A 12,925-nucleotide genomic window follows, 5' to 3' on the forward strand; every position below is an offset into this window, starting at 1 on the left:
GCATGTATCACAATGCTGACCTGCTGTTCTGTAGAAAACCTTCCAGGGAAAAGCACAGTTCATCATCACAAAAACAAAATTAAGGGATTATGGCATTTCTAATGAAAAGGCAATTTGAAAAAACCCTTAAGGACATAAAGCAAATGTCATAGGAGGGGGGGGTGGAAAGCCCTCCAAGAACCCTCTTCCTTTCCTCTTGACAATTTCTACTAGTTTATCTATTTGCCTTCCAGAAATCAAACAAACATATGTCAAAAAGCTTTTTTTCTATCACATAAAATAGTTTGCCTTCAAAGAACACCATGCACTCTCAAGTTTTTCCAGTACTCTTATAAGTGATTTAAGATGAGCTCTTAAATAATAGAGCTCATCCCTAACAATGAATTTACTTCCCTTCACTATATCTACCAAATTTTAAATCATTAAGATCTGAAGTGATAGCCGGTAAGTCAGCTAAATGGATATGGAAGATATTAAAAAGGCCCAAACAACAAGTTGAGAGTTTATGAAGAAACTGAACCCCAAGGACATTTTTTTTTCTTTTTTTTTTTAATGAAATACCATGATACAGTCATAGAATCAATTCAGGTTGGGGAAGACGTTTAAGATCATCAACCCCAAACATTAACCTAGCAATGCCATGTCCACCATTAAACCATGCCCCTAAATGCCACATCTACACATCTTTTAAATACCTTCACAGATGGTGACTCCATCATTTCCCTGGGCAGCCTGTTCCAATGCTTGACAGCCCTTTTGGTGAAGAAACTCCTCCTAATATCCAATCTAAACCTCCCCTAGTGCAACTTGAGGCCATGAAGATGAAGACAGGATCAAGTGTTGGGCTTGTTCAGCCTGGAGAAGGCTCAGGGGAGACCTTAAAGCAGCCTTCCAGTACTTAAGCGGGGCACACAAGAAATCTGGAGAAGGACTTCTTACAAGAGGATGTAGTGACAGAAGGGGAAATGACTTTAAACTGAAAGAGAGGAGATGTATATGAGATATTAGGAAAAAAATCTTCACTGTGAGGGTGGTGAGACACTGGCACAGGTTGCCCAGAGAAGCTGTGGCTGCCCCATCCCTGGAAGCGTTCAAGGCCAGGCTGAATGGGCCTTGGAGCAACCTGTTCTAGTGGTAGGTGTCCCTCCTTGGAACTAGATGATCCTTCCAACCCAAACCATTTCATGATGATTCTATAATGAAGAAAGACATTGAGGTGCTGGAGCATGTTCAATGAACAGTAACAAATCTGGTAAAGGGCTACGGGAAATAGGGCTGTTTAGCATAGAACAAAGGCGTCTTATGGGAGAACTTATCATTCTCTACAACTCCCTGAAAAGAGGTTGTAGTAAGGTGAGTATTGGTCTCTTCTCCCAGATAACAAGATACAGGACAACGGGAAATGATAGAATGGCATAGGTTGGAAGAGACATTATAGACCATCTAGTTACAATCCCCCTGCCATAGGCATGGGCACATTCCACTAGACTAGGTTGCTTAAAGCCTTCTAATTAAAATTCAGCTTAATCTTACCTCTTTCAGCTTAATCTTACCTCTTTCACCTTCTTGTAGCAAGGGGCCCAGAACTGAACACAAGATTTGAGATGCGGCCTCACCAGTGCCCAGCACAGCAGGGATGAACCCTGCTGGCCACACTATTGCTGATACAGGCCAAGATGTCATTGGCCTTCTTGGCTGACTGGGCACAAGCTGGATCATTTTCAGCTCCATTAATCAGCACTCCTAGGTCCTTTTCCACCGACCAGCTTTCCAGTCACTCTTCCCCAAGCCTGTAGCATTGCATGGGGTTGTTGTGGCTCAAGTGCAGGACCCTGCACTTTGCCTTGTTGAACCTCATACCATTGGCCACTGCCCATCGATGCAGCCTGTACAGATTCCTCCGCAGAGCCTTCCTGTCCTCCAGCAGTTCAACACTCCTACCCAACTTGGTGTCATCCACAAACTCACTGAGGGTGCCCTTGATCTCCTCAATCAGATAATTGATAAAGATATTAAACAGAACTGGCCCAGTACTGAGCTTGTGACTGGCTACCAGTTGGATTTTATTCCATTCACTACCAGTCTTTGGTCTTGGCCATCCAGTCAGTTTTTTTACACCTGTATATGAAGCCACAAGCAGACAGTTTCTCCAGGAGAATGCTGTGGTAAAGAGGGTCAAAAGCTTACTGAAGCTTTATTGTTGTCTAGGTACACTCTTTACGTCATCTACTAAGCGGGTTACCTTGTCATAGAAGATCAGGTTAGTCAAGCATAAGGTTACCTTGTCATAGAAGATCAGGTTAGTCAAGCTTCTTTCATAAGCCTGTGCCCTGTGCTGACTTGGCTTGATCACCTGGTTGTCCTGTACATGTGTGTGACAGCACTAAAGATAATCTGCTCCGTAATCTTCCCCAGCACCAAGGTCAGACTGACTGGCCTTTAGCTCCCTGGATCATCCTTCTGGCCCTGGTACATGGGCATCACATTTGCTAACTCCAGTCAGATGGGAGCTCCCTGGTTAGCCAGGACTGCTGCTAAGTGACTGGAAATGACTCAGTGTCCACTTCCACCACTCTCTCTACACCCTTGGGTGGATCTCATTTGGCCTTATAGACCTGTGTGTGTCTAAGTGGTGTATCAGGTTCGCTGACCATTTCTCCTTGGACTATAGGGGTTTAATTCTGCCTCCTGTCCCCGTCTTCTGGCTCAGGGGCCTGGCTGTCCCAAGAACATCTGGTCTTACTACTAAAGAATGAGGCAAAGAAGGCATCAAATACTTAAGCCTTTTTGTCATCTTTCTCACTGTGTTTCCCCCCACATGCAATAAAAGATGGAGATTCTCCTTAGCCCTCCTTTTGTTGTTATTGTATTTAAAGAAACATTTTTATTGTCTTTCATGGCAGTTCTAGTTGGTCTAGTTGGTCTTTGGCCCTTCTGATTTTCTCCCTGAATAACCTTACATCCCTGTAGTCCTCCTGAACTGCCTGCCCCTTCTTCCAAAGGTCATAAACTCTCATTTTTTCCCCTGAGTTCCAGCCAAATCTCTCTGTTCAGCTCAGCCAGTTGGTTCATCTTTCAGCACATGGGGACAGCCTGCTCCTGTGTCTTTAAGATTTCGTTTTTGAAGAATATCCAGATTTCCTGGACTTTTTTGCCCTTCAGGACTGCCTCCTAAGGAAGCCTGTCAAACAGGCTCCTGAAGAGGCCAAAGTCTGCCCTCTGCAAGTCCAAGGTTGCAGTTCTGCCGACCCCCTCCTTTCTTCTCCAAGAAGTGAAAACCATGATTTTGTGACTGCTATGCCCAAGTCAGCCCCCAACAAACACATCATCCATAAGTCTTTCTCTGTTCACAAACAACAGGGAAGCAGGATGCCTTCCCTAGCTGGCTCACTCATCAACTGTGTCAGGAAGTTATCTTCGACACACATCAGGAACCTCCTGGACACAATGCCTTCCAGCTCCTCTTGTTTGTTACCTATGTGGCATGCACTGGTATAGATGAACTTCACCTGGGCTGTTGATCCTTCCATTTTTGGGGGGAAGAAGCTCTAATTCCTACATGACCATTCTCAGGTGCTTCCACAGTTTCTAACACATCAATAACCCTTATGTCTTTGCTGCCGTATAGATCTCCATCCCCTGCCTTTTCTGAGGTGGCAGGCCGAAGGACCTTGTCCTTCACCATCCCTCAAATATTGACATGCTTCCCTCAGGCTTATCTCTAGTGAGCCTGGTTTTATCCCTTTTCCCTTTCAAATCTGGTTTAAAGCTCTATGAATGAGCCCTGCTATCTCCTGTGCAAAGATCCTTTCCCCCACTTTGAGATCAGTGTACCCCATGTGATCCCACATAACAAGTCACTGGTTTTGAACCTTAAAAGCAAAACAGAGAAAATTAAGTAAAAAAAAAAAAAAAAGCCAAACCCAAACTTATAACTATCTATAAAACTTTCACCAGGTAATTATTTCTTCAAAATGTCTAAATACATTATTCAGTGGAAGAAAATGGATTTCCAGATAATGACTCTAACTGCTTTATTAGTAGAAAAACTGAAGTGTAACACTTTCATTATGAATGATGAGATCATCCAAAAGCATGACTGTCCTGAAAGAGCTGTCAAAAGGCCAGGAGACAGACAATGTTGAGCTCAGTTGATGTGATCCTGTGATAAACTTCCCAAAGAATGATCATTGCTTTTATGTGAACTCTGTTTGATGTCAACACTATTGGAAGTATTTGTGGCAAGGTTAGATGAGGGAACTCTGGAGATTAAATGCAGATCTATGAACAACAGCCTGAAACAGCACAGATAAAGTGGAAAAGAAAGTCTTTCTCTGAGTATTTAAAAATACAGAATACTGCCAGTAAGTCCTTAAAACTGGTAAACGAATAATGTTAAGTAGTTATTATGATTCTGTCTTTAATTTGAAACAATTATTTTGAAAAAGTCTTCAAGAATTAGCTATTAATTGTATTTTTAAATACAATTTTCAGCTTGTAACTAGTTACAAGCTATTAAAAATAGTAAAAAGTGAGAATTACATAAATTAAAACAAAATAACAAAAAACCCAATACATTTGTGAGAAAATGAGGACTTCATAGAAGATCAAGTTTATCACAAGAATGAACACCTGAAGCAGTATTACCTATATTAACTGCATGAAAGGTACAATAAAAAAATGCATGAAAGAAAAAAAGTTTTCCAACACACGAAAATCAGATCCCATAAAGCAGAAGGATTACATAAATTCTAACAGAACCCAAGTGAACCAGCTAAATGAGTTACATGTTGGCAGATGATACAATCAGAGATGCTGAGGAAAATATTTGGAAAGAGACGGAGATGATCTTAGAGATGGAGATACACCAGGCAAAAAAATGTTTATTGGATTAGGTTTCAGCACTGGATGTTTTCCTGAACACACTAACAGCTTTGGAATGACTTTTCAGTTATCAGGGAAAAAAATCTAGGCATTTCACGAACAGACCAATGGAATTATTTGCCTGGTGTGTATCACTGAGTTAAGGCAAAACATTAAGACAGAAATTAGAATAATGAACATGCAGCAAAAGCCTACACTGAAAAGATAAAAGAAGTATTTGGTTCAAAGTATCAGGGGACTTGTGGTGTTATGCAATGGTATTTTTTACACATAAATTTAGCATAGCTACTTGAGACACTGGAATTCTGATGATGAGTACAGTCCCTGTATTATAAAATTTTGTTGAGAATTATCTTTTTAGATCAATCCTGACTGAGCAAGAATTAGTGTTGCCACAAGGACACTTAAGGGATGCTCTGTGTTACTACTCCTCATTCAGAAGAGTACTCTAGGATACAAATCCTGCTACTTGGGCTATAAAGTTCTGCATTGTAATGGCTGTGTGGTAGGTGTTAAAATAAAGATTTCACTGGTAAAGCACTATTTATCTACCTGCGAATCATGCATTATTTCACTTTTCATGAAAATAGGTCAGCCTAATATTTGGGAGCTGAAGCCATGCTTGAACAATATTGTGACCATCCTACACATTCAATTTTTTATGTCACTGTGTATAGTCAGAGACTATTTTTAAACTGACAAAAAAAACAAAGTTGCAAATTAGCATTTTGGAAGTCCACTTTATGCAGTTTTTGGACTCTCAATTATGACTCTGTTCATCACAGTTGAAAAGGGTCATTCAGACAGTACCAGCACTTTTCAGACCAAACACCCACTCTACCACTTTTCAGTAAGGCTGTAGGAAGAGTAATTTGTCTGGAAAGAAAAGTGTCATACCAAAAAGCAAAGTGGATGCCCTGGATCTCTGAATCCAGAATACTACTAAAATAACTATCACAGCTACCTATCTTTCTGGGGCATTGCCAGAGTGCCAAATCTGCCAATTCAATAAACAGCTGGACAAACTGCCAGTAGGAAGGTAATTACAAAAGGTAAAGGGACAGTTAGATGTCAACAACAGAAAACAGCAAAATAGCAATCATGTGTACAGCATGGATACCTACAGTCTATTCAACTTCAGATAAAATGGGCTACATGGCATAGTGAAAAGTTTTCAAAATTCACACCAACTCACACAGCAATGTCTGCTTCACTAGAAAGAGAAGTCTGGTTTCTCACACCAGTAAGCCAGAACAGAGTCAATCATACCTGTCAATTTTAAGGAGTGGCAGACACTGTTAAGGCAAACAGCATCCAGACTGCTTCACTTATAGCTATGGTTTCAGGCTGTAGGTAGAACCACAGAGGCTATGGCTGGAGGGAACACCCATAAAATTTGTAAAGCTGCCCAAAAGATCAAAGTCTATGACTGCATACTAACAATATTTAGTTCTGAGATACTGTTGGAAAGCATAATTTATTTATAAAGTTCTCAATTACCTATTTTAGCAGCATTTTAATTCGACTTCCAGGCAGTAAGAAAACCCTAGCTTGTTCCAGTATATTTCAGCTCTCCTTTTCTTTTAGAATTTCCTAGACTTCCTTTAACTGTTAATCAGTTAACCTTTTAACTACTGATCTGTGACACTAGCATGCATCTCCCTGGAAACCTCTTTAAAATCAGCACAATCCAAAGCAATTTTATGCAGTTGCTGAATTTGATATTACCCATTTCTTTTTGAGACAGGCTGGGTAAATGAATCTCCTCTTTCCCCATACCACTCTTTTAGATGGCACCCTGCAGCATACTGCACATGATGCAACAAGACTGTGGTTGTACAGATCTGCTTTTAAGTACAGCTTTCCAGTTTGGCATTTACAAAAACTTTGCTTATCCTAAAGAGGCTTGTAGCAAAAAAACAGCAAAGATGTCCCAGTATATCTAAGTGTGGTACAGATACCAGTATTTCCCATTTCTGTGCAACAATGTGTGTGTAAAAAATGGATATTTTTTAAATCCTTTCCAGTCTTATTAGTGTTTTTACCTAGTATTAAGGGTGGTCTTGTTCTGTCTTTCTAGAAACTAACATGAAATTAATTTATTCCAGGCAAAATACTACAGTACATTGATCTAAAAAAACCCCACCTTTATCTGAAACAAATTATGTTAATATTACCGGATTGGTTAGAAATGTACAAAATCCTACCCACTCTCATTTCATTATATTGACATCTTCCATATAATTTGCTCATACTTTAATTCTGAAACAAAGACATACCTCATTTGCTGGAAACTAACTGTATAATTAAGTCAATATAAAAGTTATTAACATGATGGCAGTATTATTTTGACTTCTGTTATTTCACAAAAATAGCACAGTTTCTTTGTCCATAAATCTACTAATAGTGTCATATTTTGACTTATGGCCAGCACTGTTCTGTTCCTGGATTCTGAAAAAGCCAACAATTTTGAATGGGAATCCAAAGAATAAAACCAAGGCTAATTACCTTGTCAGTAACACTAATATTAACCAAATTCTACTTTTTTTTAATTGAGGAGCAGCAAGCAGTTAAGTCAATTTTCTGTGGGAATTTAGGGGTGGTTTAAATATTTAAGAACACAGTTTAAAGATTGAATGTTCCACATTGTTGAATTGCTGGCAAAAAAGAATTTAATTTTTTTTTCTTTTAATCTGTCAATTTTGACATGTTCTTTGGTTGGGACAGAAGAGGAACAGTCCTCATCACTGAGAGCTGCTTTTTGTACCATCAACTGGGACATCTCTCTGTGACCTGTTGGGTTCATTCTGTCTCCCCCCAACAGCTGGAGGTTTGACTTCCCAAACAATAGACACATGTGTTTACTAGTGGGCATTTGCATGTACTGTCTTATATAAATAAGTTGGAAAGTAGCTTCAGCTGTCCTTTCAGACTTACTGGAAAAAAATCAACAGATTAACCTTTGCTCCCCATTTTCACTTCTTCAGGCTATATACAAAGAGAACATCTTCTGAACCATTGGGACCATTATACTAGATATTGTATTTGACTACTCTGTATCTTTGGTCTAGTACATAGACACTATTTTTAGAAGGTTTACTGCTGCTGATTCTTCAGTTTCTACTGAATGCATTCCCTTTCCAGCTTCCATAGCCAAATCTTTTCTGGGCTCCTATACACATACTTTATACTTCTTCATCTTACAAATGGCTGCTCCTAAATTCTACTCTGTTGTACAGTGTTTTGGTCCTATTGTCCCCTGATGAATCTTTCCAAAAAGTTTCTTGTACAATATCATATCAAACTTAAGCTTTTAATTAATATTTTAAAAACACACTTTCCAAATTATTCTCCCTTCCCAAAATTCATCCTTCCTCTCATATTTCATTTATTCCACTGATGTTCTGAAGATTCTACATAGTAGCAATAAAAACAACCATGAAAAAATTCCTACATGAAGCATAGTACCTTAGTCCTGTTTTTCAACCACTCTGTGCTGTTGACATTTAAAGTCTTTTTTGGACAGTGACTACTACAATGGTGTGAACTTCTCTAGTAAGCCAGCAGATGTGTAAACACAAAGTTCATATTCATTTAATTTCACTTCTCCCCTGCCTACTTGTTTACCTTTAGATAATTAATTCCTTTGAGTGTGACCCTATCCTGGCGTAGCCTCGAAATGAATGGCAATGGGCAGCTTAGTAAAGGACACTGCTGCTAGTAAGACTGAGCTACACCTCACCTAACCAGCGCTACAGTAGCTATGAGCTTTCTTCATCTGAATATAACCTGTGCATTGCTAAGTTTGGTATTCCAAGGATAGCATTCACTGGGAAAAGATAATGTAATTGGTAATGGTGCTAGGTGCTGGCTTCAGAAGCTCAGTTTGAGCCTTTATTCTTTACTCTCTCATCATACTAATTCTCTTCATGAAGGCAGGGACAGAGGCCAACTGATGTTAAGAACAGCAGTGTTCAGTATATTGACCTACCTTGCTGACTTAAGAGCTATTATGGAGTTTAATGCTGCATACAGGCCAGCTTATACAGCATAATCAGGGTTTTAAATAGATTGATGCATTTATTGACTATTGGAGGTGCAATTTTGGTCAAATTTTATTTGATCTTGGTATTAATGTTAAAACATTGAGCATAAGAATTATTTGATATCTATGTGACTGTACCTCTAAAAAAATTAACTCCATTAAAGCACTACTATGATTATTAATAATGTTATTTTTCAGTAATAGTGCTATTTAAGCTTCATTTAAAATTATGCCTTAGGAGTTCAAGGGGAGCAGCAAAGCCAATAAAGGATCACATTACGGCTCTTGATTCAATGTGTGAAAGATGTCATCTAATTTCTTCAAGCCAAGTCTTGGCATTAGCTTGGATGAACTTGGCTCTCCTCAAAGGAACAGCCTTCTGTCAATGTCAAGAACAATCCTAAAGAGTAAAAACAGTGAACACAGAAGGCTGCACTGAACTTCTAAGTTAAAAACAAACATCGAGCAAAGATTAATATTTATCTGAGTTTTCCATTTGTTTCCCTCATTGCAGACATATTAACATGTATGCCATGACTTCATGTTGCTAGGTACTCTAGCAATGGAACAGAATAGCAACAGGAAAAAAAAAAACAAACAAAAACCTACATTTTAAATTGAACTTATGTCTCTGTAGAGAAACTAAAGTATATATTTTTTGGTATAAATCTTGGAAAATCTCAGCTGCACAACTCACAGTCAGGCTGTATGTTAACTGTTCAGCAGATTTTGTCAGTTCCATATGAAATTATTTCCTCATCTTCTAATTTTGAAGTTTAAAGTACAATTTTGGTGACAGAGTTACAGCTTTAACTGTGGGAAGAAAGCAGAACTAACAAGATGTCAGTAAATTTTAAACAGAAAGATGTAAGTCCTTGTACATTCATCTATGACATGGATGTTTGTGAAAAATATATGAGCTAGAGGATAAAGATCTTTTCTCCAGAGGGCACTGGGAGCACAGTGTAACTGTCTAAGCATCCCCACATAGGCTCAGCACCCCGAATTTAACGGCTTCAACTGAGAAAGCAGATAGTCATTTCTCCAGTCTACTCCCTGTTGCTACTAGTGTTAAATGATGGAAGTTTTTTACTGCAGTTCTGTGGTATACAAAAACCTTATTGCCAAACACATCTTCTTGTAAAATTAACCCTGTTACTGAAGGTTAGTTGCTTCTTTTGCTTTAAAAAATAACAATTATACTATTTTGTGCTTTTGAAGTAACTAAGGTATGGGGATTATCTTCTAGTTTTTGTGAAGCTGTTTCAAAATATTTTCAAATATTTTAAACTATCACCATTATAAGAAAAAAATCCAAATCATGCTACATTATCCTTTATCCTTTAAAATTGAAAAAAGGAATGGAATAAATAGTAATGTGATAGTGACAATTTGTACCCTATCATCATAAAATGGGAGCTCCCAAGCAGAATTCTATGAACCACTACTTGCCCACAAAGTACTTGCAGCTAGTTCTTGGAAGGCTGGCTAGCCATACACTGCTGGCTTTAGTCCTTGTTTCCAGCTGTTACCTCACATGAAAGACAACTAAAAATACATTAAATACTTCTCCATACAAGCAAGTTAAAAACTGCTGCAATGATGTTATGCCCTGAAAGTAGTTGCGTGCAAAGTCATGAAGAGAAGCAAGGAAAGAAAAAAGAAGATTACAGTCTCTCTGCTAAAGTGTGGTCTGTGATATGGCAAGAGAAAACCTTGACAAGGTTCAATTTCAGTATTACAGCATGTTTTGGATATTCAAAACTGCACCAGATCTTCAACCTACAACACGCTCAATTACAGATCTAACCACCGTTTTCTGTTACAGTTTGGCCTGTGCTTATATACTTCACTGAAATGAAAATCCGTATTCCAAAGAAATAACGTACTGACAGCTACATCAAGTTCTCAGAACAGACAGTAACAGATGCTTCCTAGATATTAAATGGTCTGTGTGGAAATTTAATAGGCTAAAGGCGCTTCTTTATAAGGCCGGAGTGTGTAACTTATTGGAAAGAGAAATAAACTTTGCAAACACAAATTAATGAAATGTGCAAACTGTGATGTTGAAGTGAGCTACAGTTTCTGAAGCTGCTTACCTGCCTACTGACAACAGTTAATTTTTACCAGACTTTTGTGATACTGAAGATTCATCTCATGCTTTCTTCCTATTTCTGGTTTTGATTTATACTATGGTCTTGGTGTGACCACCTGTTTTAGGTAGTTTGGGTTATTCTTTGGTGTTTGTTTTTTTTTTTAGCCTTACTGTTCTCTCAGCTGGAGACTCCTACACATCTGATAAAAGCAATTATTACACAGAATTTGGCTTGAAAAGCATATTATGCCTTGGGGCACTACTATCAAGAATGCCTCACCTTAGACCAGTCTCCCATTCTCCAGATAAAGCATTTGGAATAGTCTTCACAGTCCTCTGCTTCTTTAGGTCTTGTGGACAAAACACATTTCTTGCGGGGATTGGTGCACCTCACAGTCCGATGTCGTACTCCCTTACCACACTTTACAGAGCACTGTGGGAAAAAGATGGTTTTCAGATTTCCACAAAAGTCATAGTTACCACATTTTATTCCCTTCTAGTAACCTCTGCCAGGCTAACATAAATATTTCAAGACTTCAGTGATTTCCTGCCTTCCAATATTCAATTGCATAGACACTGGATTTATTAGAAATTAACAAATGAACAAAAATTCATTATGGGTCAGAAAGATAATAGTTGCATTTTCAGCTAAAACTACATAATTAGATCAAAAATTATTTGCCTGAGGAAAACCTAGGCTTTTGGATAAGAAAACATCTGAAAAGTTATGATGAAGTGAATGCAAACTATTATACTGAAAACATTAGGCAATCTTTGTTCTAGAAATGAAAGGAAGTGTAAGGAAAAAATCTACATAATATTCACATGAATAAGATATGAAGCAACTTCAGAAAAATTCTGGTAGGGTCTAAGAGACCTTTTTGGGGAGGGAAAAACATTAAACCAGAAAAGTAAATATTCTAAAACTATGCAAGAATCCAGACTGAATTTGAAAATTCAAAGCTGCTTATGCAGCATGTGAAAACTCTTTGAGTTGCAGAGATCATAATCTATGTTTTTTCCACCATTCCCATTTACTCTGCCAAAAATTATGCCATTTCCTTCTCAAAACATTATCACTGCTTTTGATCATACCACTGCATGCAGATTAAAACTCTCCTTTGCCAAGCTGATTATAACTGCAGGAAGCAGTAATGGCCAGCTTCCAATATAATAGTGATACTAGGAATGGCCATGGGAAACACCTCACTCTTCAAAATATATTTATTGCTTCCAACGGAAACATGCTCACTTATTTCTCATCTCTTAAGTAAAACAAACCAACTAAACAATCTGGGTTTCTTTCTCACACCTCTGAAAGTGAATACCATTCTTCTCACAAACAGTCCTTGCATTACAGTCATCTGCATACCAAACCAGGAACTGTTGCTATATACTTCTCTTATCTCTAATTTAGCATCTGCTTTTTGTCTTTGGAAACACTCCTGTGTCTTTGTTCTTTCTTGTTTGAGGATTAAGGGATGCTGGTGAGTAGGGGACCTCAAAGAAGGGCCTGCATCCACATTCAGAAGCTGCTGTTTGTATTTTCAACCTGAAGGGATCCATAGCTCAGCTTCTGGTATGGGAGGCATTCAGAATTGCCTTTGCTCTTCAAATGGAGAGAGAAGCTTCAAATAACCCATTCAGCTTGCCCAGATGGAAGTGATAACAACACCTTTCTTTCTCCACAGTCAATTACTTTTAGAAGTAGTATAGCTTTTAAGAAGAGGAAGAAAGCCAAATGAAGATGCACATTAAAAAATCTTAAATAAATGAAGCCTTTTGAATAGCAATTACATTCTAAAGCAGGGCTTCAGGATGCAATGTATGCAAAATTGTGTCATTTGCAAGCCCTTTTGCCCACTGTTTGTGGTGTTCTCGGAAAAAGAGGTGAGAAGAGA

General features: G+C 38.4%; 1 protein-coding gene across 2 annotated transcripts in view; it reads right to left on the bottom strand.

Moving 5' to 3' along the window:
* ADAMTS19 (ADAM metallopeptidase with thrombospondin type 1 motif 19) overlaps positions 1–12,925 on the bottom strand; it is a 149,924-nt gene that overhangs the window by 16,941 nt on the left and 120,058 nt on the right. For both annotated transcript variants that reach the window (XM_061475659.1, XM_061475658.1), the window contains exon 21: positions 11,305–11,457. In XM_061475659.1, the coding sequence (XP_061331643.1) occupies positions 11,305–11,457 (153 nt within the window). The remainder of the gene's footprint in view (positions 1–11,304; positions 11,458–12,925) is intronic.

Source organism: Pezoporus flaviventris, unplaced genomic scaffold, assembly GCF_033815535.1.
Source record: "Pezoporus flaviventris isolate CSIRO_AGI_PZ_B2104156 unplaced genomic scaffold, CSIRO_AGI_Pfla_v1 ptg000086l, whole genome shotgun sequence".
In the NCBI taxonomy this organism is placed as follows: Eukaryota; Metazoa; Chordata; class Aves; order Psittaciformes; family Psittacidae; genus Pezoporus; species Pezoporus flaviventris.